The sequence below is a fragment of the Rhea americana genome, unplaced genomic scaffold (assembly GCF_003343005.1).
Source record: "Rhea americana isolate MKP2758 unplaced genomic scaffold, rheAme1 scaffold_94, whole genome shotgun sequence".
NCBI classification, from domain to species: Eukaryota; Metazoa; Chordata; class Aves; order Rheiformes; family Rheidae; genus Rhea; species Rhea americana.
This window is the reverse complement of record NW_028187133.1, coordinates 124,343-138,340: the sequence shown is the minus strand read 5'-3', so window position 1 is coordinate 138,340 and position 13,998 is coordinate 124,343. Positions and strand designations below refer to the sequence as shown.

The 13,998-nt window shown below is 36.3% G+C and overlaps 1 protein-coding gene across 1 annotated transcript in view; it reads right to left on the bottom strand.

Moving 5' to 3' along the window:
- Positions 1-13,998, bottom strand: part of EYS (EGF-like photoreceptor maintenance factor) — a gene marked incomplete at its 5' end in the record, with an annotated part of 393,942 nt that overhangs the window by 270,422 nt on the left and 109,522 nt on the right. The window contains one exon of the mRNA XM_085324865.1: positions 10,811-10,961. Coding sequence (XP_085180991.1) covers positions 10,811-10,961 — 151 coding nt within the window. The remainder of the gene's footprint in view (positions 1-10,810; positions 10,962-13,998) is intronic.

Here is a 13,998-nt window from a genome sequence, read left to right as displayed (position 1 = left end):
AAAAAAAAAAAAAAGCTGGAATAATTAAATAGTAGAATAAAAAAGTCTATTAGAGGACATCTTCATGCCAAAATAGAGTTGGGGGTGTTAAGGCAACACATCAACGAAATTAAATCTAAAACCATGCTTTCAAAATGTTTTTGAGATATAATTTGTTTGAGGCAGAAAAAATACATATCAGCTTTTTCCAACACCTTAGAAATAGAAAGCCTGGAATTGCTGAAAGATGGAGCATAACTTTTCACTTAGGATCAAAATACTGGAAAGTGGCAAACSTGATAACAGTTTCTTAAAAGGGTCACAAAAGGCCAAAAATCTATCCAGCAAGTCTACCTTCCGTTTCAGGCAAGTTCCTAAAAGCTGCAACAAAGAATGTAAGTAGAAGAAACAGGCAACAATATGACATAAAAAATAAGTAGAATTTTGTAAAAGGAAGTTACGATTCTCCAACTATTAGAAATCTTTGAATGGTCATATGCAACRGAGTCATCAAATCAATACAGCTCATTTTGATTTCCCAAAAATACTTTGATATGGTTCCCTATCAAAAGGTTTTAAAGAAACTAAATTGCCATGTGATAAAGAAGAATGTCTTCTTTTGGCTTAATAAATTTTTCAAAAGTTAAGATAAAAAAGTTACAAATACTAGGTTAGCTTTCACATTGGTCAGATTTYACACTTATCACCAATTGAGTCCAGTGCTGGGACTTCTGTTGTTCAACCCACTCACAGATGATACGAAGAGCAGGTGCCAATATAGAAGTGAAAAAGTGTGCAGATGATAATAAACTATCCAGATCAGTCAAATCGGCAGCTGTTTGCAAAGTATTTCTGAATCATCTCTTCGTTCAAGGAACAGGACCTCTGATTTCAAGCAACTACTAAGAAACGTACRTGGGGAAGAACTACTCTAACTATACCAACATGCTGATAGGCTCCAAAGTGGTATTTCTGTCGGGAGTGGTATTCTGGAGTCATTCTGGGGAATTCCCGGAGAATTTCAACTCAATACTTAGCAGTAATCAGAACATTGTTAGTTTATTAGAAAAAAAAAAAGAAAAAAATAAAGGATAAACAGAGAAAGATAATTCTGTCACTGTCTAGATGCATGCTGCATCCATACCTTCAGTATTAACATGCTGCATCCATATTATTCAGTATTATATAATGCTCTGGCCTATCCTCTGAAAAACTGTGTRGTAGAGCAAGAATTGATATTGGTATAGAAAGAGTATAAATGAAAATGATTAATTGTACAAGAACATAWGATGTAGACTAAGATTTCTGAAATCAAAAAGAGATTAGTAAGGATGGATGTAACAACAGTCTATAAAACCATGAATGACAAGTAGAAGATGAATTTTTGGCGATACGACAAATATCTATTCATTTTGTCTCTGTATATTTATGTGCGTGCATATAAGTATATACAATAGCTGTAGGAAGAATAAGTAGAGTTTTTAAATGGCATAAGCATTCTGCTGATGCAGACAGATCCAGAGCATATCCCAAATAGGACACTAGAAAGAAAAAAGCTTGTCAGGATCTAAGGCTGTCATGTCAGGATCTAAGTAGAAAACAAAGAGGCTCTTCAGGATATATGATGCATTTCAAACCAATAAATAGCCTACAAAAGCCTTTCTGAATACTGTAATCACTAACCTGACAACAGAGCTAACTTAGAAGAAGTATAATGTGTTTATGAGAAATCAAATCAAAAGAGAATGCCATAGGTACAAGTACAGATATATTCAGCTTTCTTTTCTTGGGAAAAGTAAGGAAACTGATGACAGCAGGGACAGCTTGTGGCTTCACCAATGCATCTCTGAAACTACAAGAAAATTTTGAGTAGGAGTCAACACACCTTGTCCACCTTCATTTTCTATATGACAACAGAACCTCAAGAGAAGATAGAGGGAAATACAAGCACATGGTCACCACAAGCCAAATGTAGCCTAATGTGTGGCAACCAGCTCTCACTCGATATTATTCTGAGCTACAGTTTAAATGCGTGGTGCAGACGATACTTTAAATTGTATCAAATATTAAATAGCCATTGAACAATTATCAAGCAGATCTCTGATCCAATGAAAAAAGTGTAACCAGTGTATGGGTCTTAGTACGTACWCTGAGAATAAAATTTAAGAAATTTGAAGTAGCTATTTTTAAGCTTAGAGGAATCTGTGAACAAATCTGGCAACCTTACTAGTCAATACAGTATGTCAAAATTTTGTCATAATGGAATATTTTTATAAGTCATGTGATCCTTAATCAATAATTATCGAAACATCAGACTTGCTGTGGACCAACAGGAAACCTGAAGTTTCAAGAATTGGTCCCTCTAAGCCATTAGCTAGCCATTCYTGCTCATACCACTGTCACAAACGGCTGCAGCAATGTAGCAGTCTATCGTGTGCTTCAGTTCTGTGAAAAGTAGATGTCCTTCTTCTGTTGGCTTTCCCATGGATTTTCTTGAGCCAAACACTGTGGCCCAAAGGGCATTAACTGGCTCCAGACCATTGATAGTAGTTTTGATTTGCTCACACTCAATGACAACAATAGAATGATATTAAAGCTTTGCATAAATCTCATATTAATGTTATAAATTACCCTATGGAAACTATTATCAGAGCTGTAGCTTCATYAAATAAGGTGAATGCCATATAATCAAATCTGAATACTGTGCACATATTGTACTAAATTCTCCCACAGCTTTGCAATACTCTAGCAAGGGAAATGGCTCATAAACTATGTCTAACTAGACAGTTACAGAGGGATTACCGTTGCTTTGGTTTATGGGAACACAGCAGCTGCARCACGCAGTAAACTGCCCTAAGATCATTCCAAATTAAGGACATGATTCTCAGTTTTGTAACACCTGTTTTATTCACTGAATGGTACTGAATTCAATGGACGAGTAAAATAATTGCAACAGAAAAAATAAAGTTTTATACATTTAATCAAGCTTATTAAAATGTTTAAAACATTTATATCTACATATGGCAATACACGAGACTAAATGAATGAGATTAAATGAGTAATTTTAAAGTAGCATATGATTGTGATATCACAGTATCTCTTTTTCAAAGAAAATATATACAAATCATACTGTATACCCATGTGTTTAAAATACGTGCTCAATCAAACAGCTACACTCATGTATGGGCCAATAGTCTAACCAAGAGAATTTAGATATAGAATTATTTCTATCTAATCTTAGTTACAACGCTAACACAGTATGATCCAAAGTACATCACTCCAATTATCTGATGCAGTTCCCCTGTCAGTAGCATGGAGACAACAGTGCTTGCATACATATTTGCCTACTTTCCACTTAATCTTTTTTCCTTACTTTACATTGAAAATCACTCTTCTGGTGCAGCAGCTTCCTTTACTAGTGAAGCTTCTCTGTTTAAGTACTTGCAAAGTTTGATTAAAGAAATTTGTTTATGTAGAAAAGGAATATGAAGAAATAATGCCATTTCATATCCTCAATACTAAAATACTATTAAGACCAGAAGTATGAATTACTGCAGCAATTATAGCAGCACAAATAACACTCTTAACACTCTTAACACCATCAACTGTTACTGTAAGTATTTCAAAACAATCTTTAATTTCTCTTCAAATATACCAATATTTTTTCTCTACAGAGGAACAAACTGTTGTAAACAGTTAATGATACTAAAACTAGCATGAAATTAATTACCCTGAAATATGTCTAGAGATTTCAGAAATAATACATCATTTATTTTATGATTTTAAATATTATTCTTTCTGTAATGTGGTTTATATTCCTCAACTCTTGATTATTAAGTATTAGAAAACAGCTTTCATAAACAGCTTAAAATATTTATGTTTATGTTTTAGAAAGACAAAGTTATTTAACTAGATAAACTGTTTTAGCAGTTAACGTATCTGTTAAACAAGTCAAGTCTGAAGTGTATCCTTCAAGTCCTTTAACTAAGAAATAGGAGATACTTTTCAAAAAGTGTTACAGAATGGGAGTATTCACTGTATAAAGGTTACAGGATGAGATCTCTGCCAGCCAGCTGTTTATAACATCTTCTTAACTTTTCTGCTGACTACTCAATTCTGTCTTCTTACACTATTATATGAATCCATAAAACTTTACATGGGACAGCTTATGAGAGAGTCAGTTTTTGGTTTRTATGAAAGAGTTAGCAATGTTTGCACTCGGATGAATTTATCCAAGAAGTTTCTATACATATATCTTTTCCTTAATTTTCTACCCACATCTTCAGGTCCATAYCCTTTTATTCATGTCATGACACATGCTTTCTCGGTCTTTGGCCTGTGGGGGTGTGTGTATGCATATATATATTTATGTAAAATTATGTCTGACAAAATCAGCTATAAAAAAATCAGAGAAATCTGCATGYATTAAATTGTTGAACAAAATCACAAGCGCTTAGATCACGAGTTCCTTTTTCCATATACTGTTTCTTTTCAGTTCCTTACTAATCTCTTTTCAGTTTGGAAAATAAGAGTCAACTGACATATACAGTTGATGGCATATTATACTTTCATTTCAGGTTGGGATCTGACATTTTTAGCCTTAATTCAGATATACCTAAATACCACCCCTAATACTGATACTGTTAAGCAACCATAACACTGATGATACTAACCCARCAATCCATGATTCTTTTCAGTTACTAGTGAAATAAGTCAGTAAAGTACCAGTTTAACTGAAAATTGTAAAAATGTGCTTTCAAGCTTAAATGGGCATCACAATAACTATAGGTTAATAACATAAGCCTTATAAAAATGTTCTAGATTGGGACAGTGTGGATGTATGACCTTTATTATAAATGCTATAGTTGGTCTTGATATTTAAGCTTTTARACAGTCATGAGTCAGTACTTAGCTTCTATCAATATCCAAATTAATAAGGAATTTTACAAGATCTCATTTTTATAGAAAAGTAATACAGGAGTCTCCATGCTGTCTAAGACTTACAAGACACTACCCAACATAAAAGCTCCTTTGGTGACTCTTTCCCAAATAATTCTATTTTCATTTGTAGCAGTAGATGAAAGTATTTTATATTCTACAGTAATATTTTAAGAACCTGGTTTTAAGAACCTGGTCCATAGGTCTGAGGTAAACTAGATGTTGTAACAACAGGTAATGCTGCACATGATGTCTGAATTGGAACCACTCYGGCCACAGGAAGCACAGCAAGACTCTCTCTAAGCAGAACGAGGCAGGAGTGGAACAGATTTGGATCTCATCTCTCAGCATGTCTTCTACATAAAATACAGAGTACAATGAACTATTGGAATAGTTTGTCTGTGTTTCTCATATTGCTGCCTTTTCTCATTATACGAATTTTGAAAATAATTACTTAGGATATAAGAAAACAGAATTGAATGCACAGGTCTTGAAGCCAGTACAAACGTATACATAAGTTCTCGTCAAGAGGATGCAGTGAGAACCACTAGAGACYGGCAATCAGTTTGGGATTATTAGAGAACGTATGTATCTATTCAGTTTAATTTTAAAGAGAATCTTGATTTCAACAGAAAATTTTGACTGTCATGTTCCTCTCAGAATAATCTAGTTACCATAAGAGACAAGAGAACATACTCATTATCACCACATTTAAAGTGTCCAGTAGTGGGAACTTAAAGGCCAGTAAGTTCTTTGTTATTCAGGAGAGAAATAACATTAYATGCTTCGTTTATTTCTGGAGGAGCAAAGCTAACTCCTGTAAGAAATGYATTAATTTCTGATATTTTCTTTTGAATAACCAATATTTACAAGTCACTTGACCCTCTGTGAGGCTAGATTCCCCTAATCTTTTCCCTTTAAATTTTAGGCCCAGGATTGGTCTTACTATYGTAAATGTCTGTGTTAGCAGAACAACTTTACAGAAGAACTTCACGCAAGTAAAATGGGAAGAGATATAGCTGTRCTTTTTGCTATTAGAATGTGAAAGAAGATGTTGCACAGTAAGAGTGTCACAAGAACTTAGATTTAGAAGTCAGAACAATATGACTTAAGCTTAATGAAATATTTAGCAAAAATGACAAGATGAGCAATGAGATATTTTAAGAGGATCAGTACATTCATCTAACAATGTGATGAAGGCTGTAAATAAGGAAGTATAGCTGAGATTTTTGAATATGCCTAAATTTCATCAGGAAAAAACCTGCAACAAAGAAACTGCAGTTCATACTGGCCATTTGACCGAATAGAGTTTACAATCCTAGAATAATCTAGATTGGAAGAAACTTCTGGTGACGATTCCTGCTCAAAGCAGAGCCAACCTCAAAGTTAGGAGAGATCGCTCGGGGCCTTATCCAGACGATTTCTAGATATCTCCAARGATGAAGATTTCACAACCTCTCTGGACAACCTGTTCCAGTGTTTAAACACATCACTAYTTTTTTTCCCTAATATCTAACTGGAACTTCCCTCATGCAGCTTGTGAATGTTGGCTCTTGTTCTTTCACTGGGCACCTCTGAGAGGAGTCTGACCCTGTTTTCAGCTGCCAGCTATGGTACTATAGGGAAGATCAATAAGATCCCCTCCTTTAGCATTATCTTTTCCAGAGTGAACAAACTCAGGTCCTTCATGTTCTCCTCATTTTGAGAGCTTTCCGAACAATGCAAAATGCGTGCTCAAACTTTCCAACAAAACTCCACCTGACGGGGGGATCTCAGAAAATGAGAAATCATAAAAGGCACAAGCTGGTAGCTGCAACTGGTAGCTGCAAGCCCACCATCCAGGAACCTCAAGTAAGGGACAATGAGGGACAAGATGTTGCTGGAACCTAGAGTGGTGATCTCTCTCTTTCCCATCATCTCTATTTCTCTTYCTTTCCTTTTCCTCTTTTCTCTTCTTCWACCTTTTCTAACTCACTGATAACRTACAGTAGAGAAAGTTCMGTTTTGCTTGTGTAGCATAACATACAGTATAAAATAGTTAGGATTGCACTTCCAACCACTTAGTCATTCCTCTTGTGTAGTCAATAAAAAGAATAAATTGGATTTATCAGTTACTTGGTGTTGACTTCACCTTTATTTGTCCACGGGGTATCACAAACCCTAGCACAATCCGTTTCGAGACCCAGCRTTGGAGATTCGGATTGTGACGCAGGTAGAAGTGGAGAACAAAGTTACTCTCCAGTTAAACAGAAACTGGCATCAGCTGAGGCAGTCTAGGATCTAAAGTCACTATTCTCTACAACTTCCACAATATTGGAAGGCAGGACTGAGCTACTCTAGCGAAAGAAGGAGCTAATGTGAAATAAGACAATCTGTTAGGCAGATACCACAGATATCACAGGATTCATTATCAGACTTGACTCCAGGAGTGATCAGAGCACTTGAAAGGAAAAGCTGAGTCTCAACTGGAGGAAAATATCTCCCTTGAAGCAAACTGCAGTCTAAAGGTCAAAACTAGACTTTTTCTCTTTCAGGGATGATGAAGGTTCTATGATAGAAACTTGACTGCCTGGGTCAAAGCTGCTGAGAAAGAAGTTTCCTGGGGTGGTTTTCTACTGCTGGGACTGAAAAGCCAGCATAAAGAGAATTTGGACAGACTGTTCTCCATTCTCTGASAAAAAGGAGAAAAATAGCCCTTATAGACTACACGTGGCTTATAGCCAACACACATTGAGAGGGAAGCCAAGGAAAATTAAACTTGCCCAAAGCTACAAAAAGTAAAGATTAGGGAAAATGAGACAGTAAGAGAAGATCAAAATGAACACAGAAATCACAGAGGAGCAGAGAAAATCAAGTGAAATAAAAAGGCTGAGGTAATCTCAAACTAAAAGTAGTGAACTACAAAAAAACTTCAGCTCAGTTTTATAGAAAATGGGAGAGGCRTATAAAGAATTGAAGGTGTTTTTGTCTTTTGGGGAAGTTATATGACCATACGCTCTCCAAGTACTAATAGATAAAGTACCTCCATCCTGACTGCTTGTAGATATGCCCCACAATGTTGTTGCTACCTCACCTTAATTAATAAACAMAGACCATAAAATTTCACCTATTGATCCTGCATCAAGAATGGAATAATCTATTGAACTGCCACATCCCTTAAAGAAAGAGAGCCTAYAGAATCATAGAATCTGTAAGGTTGGAAGGGACCTCTGGAGATCATCTAGTTCAACCTCCCTGCTCTGCAGGGTTACCTAGAGCATGGTAGACAGGGTTGCATCCAGGCGGGCCTTGAAGATCTCCAGAGAAGGAGACTCCACAACCTCTCTGGGCAACCTGGGCCAGGGCTCTGTCACTCTCCCAAGAAAGAAATTCCCCCTCACGGTCAGGCGGAACTTCCTGTGCTTCAATTTCTGCCCATTGCCTCTGTCCTGTCACATGGGACAACTGAAGACTTTGTCCCCGTTCCCTTAACACCCTCCCTTCAGGTACTTGTACACACTGATAAGATCCCCCCTCACTCTTCCCTTCCCCAGGCTGAAGAGGCCCAGCTCTCACAGCCGTTCCTCATAGGGCAGGTGCTCCAGCCTCTGATCATCTTTGTAGCCCTACGCTGGACTCTCCCCAGTACCTCCGTGTCTCTCTTGGACTGGGGAGCCCAGAACTGGACACAGGACTCGAGATGAGGCCTCCCCAGGGCTGAGTAGAGGGGCAGGATCACCTTCCTCGACCTGCTGGCAACACTCTTCCTAATGCAAATCCTATCTTGATTTAAGAGTCCATYTCATCTTAGGCAAAATGTGTTGATAGTAAATTACACCTAAACAACTGTGTTTTATTGCTATTCTAACTTAANTTATTTTTCTTTTGGCTGGTAGAGACCCATTCACTGTCTACAACTTCCTTCTCATATACACATTTTYAAGTATACCTCTTGAATAGATTGCTTCTTTATCTTCTAGATAAACTCCTGGATTGAATTTTAATATTTTTCTGTAAATTCTTTGGGGAATACCCTAAAATGTTTCTTTTTACTTCTACATGAAAGGTCATTTAAACACTAAAAATCTTGGTTTCTTATTTTTTATTAGCATAAAATATTCMTTGAAGACACATTTCTATAGTAAATGGATCTTTATATGTAACTAATAGGATAAAATATTCCAGATGGATGGACAGCTGAGTAGGAACAAACTGTCTAAATTCAAGAAAGAGTTAGATGACTGTAAATGCTATTTGTGGAATTCTTTTAATRCCAATATGTGCTAGTTAGAAATTTACTTTCAGATGAGTATTTTGCAGCCTTATAAGCATCTACTCACAAAAACATTTAATTTAGATTTCAATTGTATTTTCATATCATAGGCTGCCGTACCATTTATTGTAAGGTGAAAGCAATTAGACAAGTTATATTATCAAAACAACATCAAAACCACACCTGTGCTTGAAGTTACAATATTCACCTCATTATAAGACGACCTTTTCTTACCAAAGAATAGAACACAAATAAAAAGGTTAAMATAATTGTCACAGGTGAAGCCAACACAAAAGCATGGCTCAGATTAATGAGATATGGACTACATCTGCCCTGCCCTGATTACCTAATTCTACTGTTCACTGGGAAAACAAGCACAGATTTACTTGAGATCACTGCTCAGATAAATGAGACAGGAACTACATCTACCCAGCTCCAATAATTTATGTTCCATTATGTGTGGGAAACAAAGACACACAGATAAACTTTGTTATGCAACCGTGAACAATTTCACTTCTGGGTCATGAGACTAGAGGGTGATAGCAATGCAGGTAGCAATGCTAATTGGCATTAGATATGGGGAAAGTCGTAGGGATTGGCCTGGGGCTACACGACTAACAAGGCCACCGGCAYCTTATGCCGACAATCTCATTCTAAAAAGTGGTGGGTAGTCAAGGCATTAGCCCCTTGATCGTGGAGGGGGACTCCATATCTGGACATCTGACTCAATGTAGGAGACTGAGCCCACCGTGGAACTGCTTCGCATGAGGGCCACRCTGCCAGCAGCTGGAGCGAGCGCCCAGTTCCCCTGGACCCGTGGTGCCAATCTCGACTGGACCATAGGGGCTGGGGCCTTGAGTGTGAACTGTGTGAGTGTCAGAATAGAAATATTAGAATAGAAATCACTGTTTGATATATCCACCCTGCTTGGTAAACAAATTTCAGATTACAAGTCACTTGCAATCTGTTTTAGTGGCTACTCTATCCCAAATTCCCCCATGACAAAAAACAAAGCAGTAATGATCCCCYTTTCCCCGACCCCACATGTACTTTCCTTACCACCTTCACAACATGCTTCTTCTCTAACTCTGTGCTAGTCCTATTGTGTGTTACTTCTTAGCCCTACAAACCACCTTACCCTTACCACATATATGTGTTACAGCTTCAGATATTCCCATCCCACACTTCTGCTCAGTCCCAAATGCCATTCCGCATGTTACCTCTCTCTCGGTCTACTTTCAGACACACTTATCTCTCTCAGCACGCAAGTAAGCAGGGGCCCTTTTGGGTATGGAAGCCAGTGCAGGYATACTTTCTGTATTTTCATAAAACTAGCACCTGAGCTGACAAGTACATCCTCTAAATTTGAGTGTACTTGYTCCCTAATTCAGCCTACCCGAAGCAAACAAGACTACCGATCATCACTTTGGACTACACTGCTGTTTCTATCCAGYGCACTAACCGAAGTCCCAGACATCAACAGGACTCTGCAAGGGCCTGCATTCRTCCCTTAGATGCAATCCTCAAACAACTGAAAGTAGAGTTTTTTTGCAGAGGTTAAATCTATTCAGTTAAATCCTATTCAATATGCCACTCTTGAAACAAACTTCTTAAAGGTAAATAAATACTGAGAAAAAATACCTGCTTTCTTGCATAAGGATGAGGCAAACCACCAACAAATATGGATCCTGTTTCAAGCCAATATGAACTGGACCAAAAACTGCTAGGCATACTTGTCTTTGTAGATCCCTCCTGGACTGACATTTCTGCTTCACACGGTACCRTGCCTTGCCTGCGTAAATTTAGAAAGAGACATATATTACCACCACATTACACTTTAAATTACTGTCTGTTTGACAAATTAATTAGGCTGTTACTAAAGCAATGAAGAAAGAAAATCAAGTAAATAGCTCTTTGTATACTAAAGACTGTAAGCATAGAAGAAACTGTTTGATTAACAAGCTGTAAGTTGACATGTCTTTGGGGTCTGAACTTTCATTAAAACAAAGTCATATTGTAAATCTGAACCATGTAATTGCTAAAAAAGCCAAAAAACAGTAAAGGCTGACTAAAAAAAAGTTAGGCAACTTTTAACATAACGAGTAGACTTTGTAGACTGGAAGAAAAAGGTTCTCTCTTAACCTGAAATATTTTAAATATCACTGCTTTTTGGTGAGGAAAAATGATAATCTAAAAAAGCAATTTAAAATAAGCTACATTTAGAGAGTGCAAAATTATTATAACCTTTAATCTCTAGCTTCTAAACCAYCATATCTAAGATTCAAAGCTGCAGTATTAGGCACTGAAATTAATACATAAATTCCCATTCCCGTCCTGTGTCCTATCACACACCCTCTTAATGGTGTCAGTACAGGATCCGGCTCTGATTTCAGTTTAGATAAGCCTAAAATGCATGAATAAATTGCTAACAGTAAAGAGAAAGTGAAAGGTGAATAATTTGGTTTTCTTCTCTTTTTTAAAACGATGTAAAGCTCATTTACATTTCCACAACCAACTGCGGCAAGCACTCTGTCTTCATGAAAGGAAGCACAGTGAAAAAACATCAGAACTAAACAAGTCTCTTGGGTAGGAATTTCTTTCAGCCTCTCCCTTCTCTGCACAGCAAGCACAGCAAGYAGGTAGTTCTGGTGAAGCTTATTGTCAAAGAAACAGATTTCAATCAGTTCTATGATTAAAAATATTCAAGTGCCTTTGTAATACAGGTACCACAAGAAATCTAAGAAATAGCATATATCAAACAAAACTATAGCATCCTAGCTAAATTACTGACTTATTTTATAGATAATGCAAAAAAATCTGTTAATCTTCGGTAGTGAAAAATCAACTTCTGAAACTTATTAGTTAGACATAGCACGTGAAAAGAGATTTTCTTCTCTCAGACAATGATATAGAAAAGATTTATCCCACAAATTAATAAGTAATGTCTTTTTCCTGTCAGCTTTATCAGTGAGAGGAAGGAAAATTATATTAGCAACAGGTAAACAGGTCTCTGCTTACTTTCTGTATAATCCTGTTCTGTGATACTTTCAGAAAAATATGCAAACATGGTATTAGGTCTTTTAACAGAAAGGACTATAAACATTTTTGCAAAGCAAAACAATTTGATCATCTTATGGTAAGCAACTTTAGATGAAAAGGCAGAGTTTTGTTTATAAAACAACATAAAAGAACAGAAATAAAAATGCTTTTATAATTCTATGGTCTAAAAATAAACTTTTTGAGGGATCTGTTCATGGTATAATGTGGTTTCTTTTATGTTTTTACAAAAAGCAAATGATTTTTGAAGTTTGCTAATTAATAGTTAACATGAATGAGAAAAAGCAGGCGAAAACGATAGCTAAAACTGCAATCAAGGAAAGATGTTCTCCTCCTATTTCTTGCAGCTGTCATGCAAAGGGTTATATGTGGAAGCACATGCACAAGGTTCTGCAGCCCCCAGTTTTCATTATTTGCTTACAGACGGAGGTTGCTGATGGTGTGTGTAATTCAGACACTGAGATACTTCCACTAAACCTTCTCAGTTTACAATGGCTCTGTTTACAATGATCAAGCATTCCTAAGTGTGACCCAGTGTGGCATCTTGGATATATTCATTCTATAGCAGGAAGTTTTGGTAACAGTTCAAAAGAAGAATTCATGATTTTCAAATACCTATTTTTTTCCCCGTCCTAATAAAAGGAAATAATATTTATGAATAAATGGATAATAATAGTATAATAATCCTTCTGAAATATTTTAAAACAGACTTGTTTATGCAATGTAATTCTTAAGACCAGAGGAGAAGAGTGTCAGAAGGGGGAACTGATTGAYAGAGTTTTCATTTTTAGTTTTTTAAAACTCATTTACAACTGGGCAAATGGAAAGGAAGTTGCATATAAAACTTTTGAAAATTAGTACTCTATATATTTTGAAATGCTAATACTGTAATTGGTTTGTATATACTTGTATTAGACAAGCACTCTATTTACAGGTTTAATTCTTTCCACAGTAGCTTTAGATATATCTCTGCATATCTGTCATGTAAGCTATTGAGGACTAGTTAAGAGGTATTTTTGTTTCCATATATAAATATATTTTAAAATGATTTTCCAGTACTTCATGTCAGAAAATAAGTTAATGCAATTCAATAACATGTGAGCTGCCTTCACCTTATGCTTGTTAGAGTGTCAGCCATGAACCCTTGATTGTGCTTGATTGAATCTAGCAAGGTCTGACCAAATTAGAATAACAACCTTAAAACATTATTGTTAAGCATCTGCTGATGATACAATCACCTGGCAGTATATGCACGCTATGAGATTTCCATCAGGCTTTTAAAATACTTTTTCTACAATCAGCACATTGGGTCCTTTAAAGGTCAAGTAAGAAGATGTAGCTTTTTGCATAATTATAAATGTGGAAATGCATAGAGCAGCTCTCAAGCACTTCTGCTAGCTAAGCCTCAGTCCAACGCAGCAGTAACAGTTCACAAAATCGTCATTTGTACTCACAWAAATGTAATCATTAAATACCGGCCTATTACTTAGAACTTGAAGATGAGTTCTGTCCACAAAGAATTAAATCCATTGCCCAATGCCTTTCAGGTTGGAAGAATGGAAAGGTCAGAAAAGCATTTGATAAYTGCTGAGATAAGGTACCTAAACATGGCAATATTTTTATGAAATCTAAATCCTTTCACGTAATGTTATTTAATCATCACTGACAAATATCAGCAATTAAGAACATGTTTGGGATTATCATAAAAAAGATAAAAAGATAATAAAACAAACAGGGAGGGAAGAAGGGGACATCCAGATAAAATATTAATT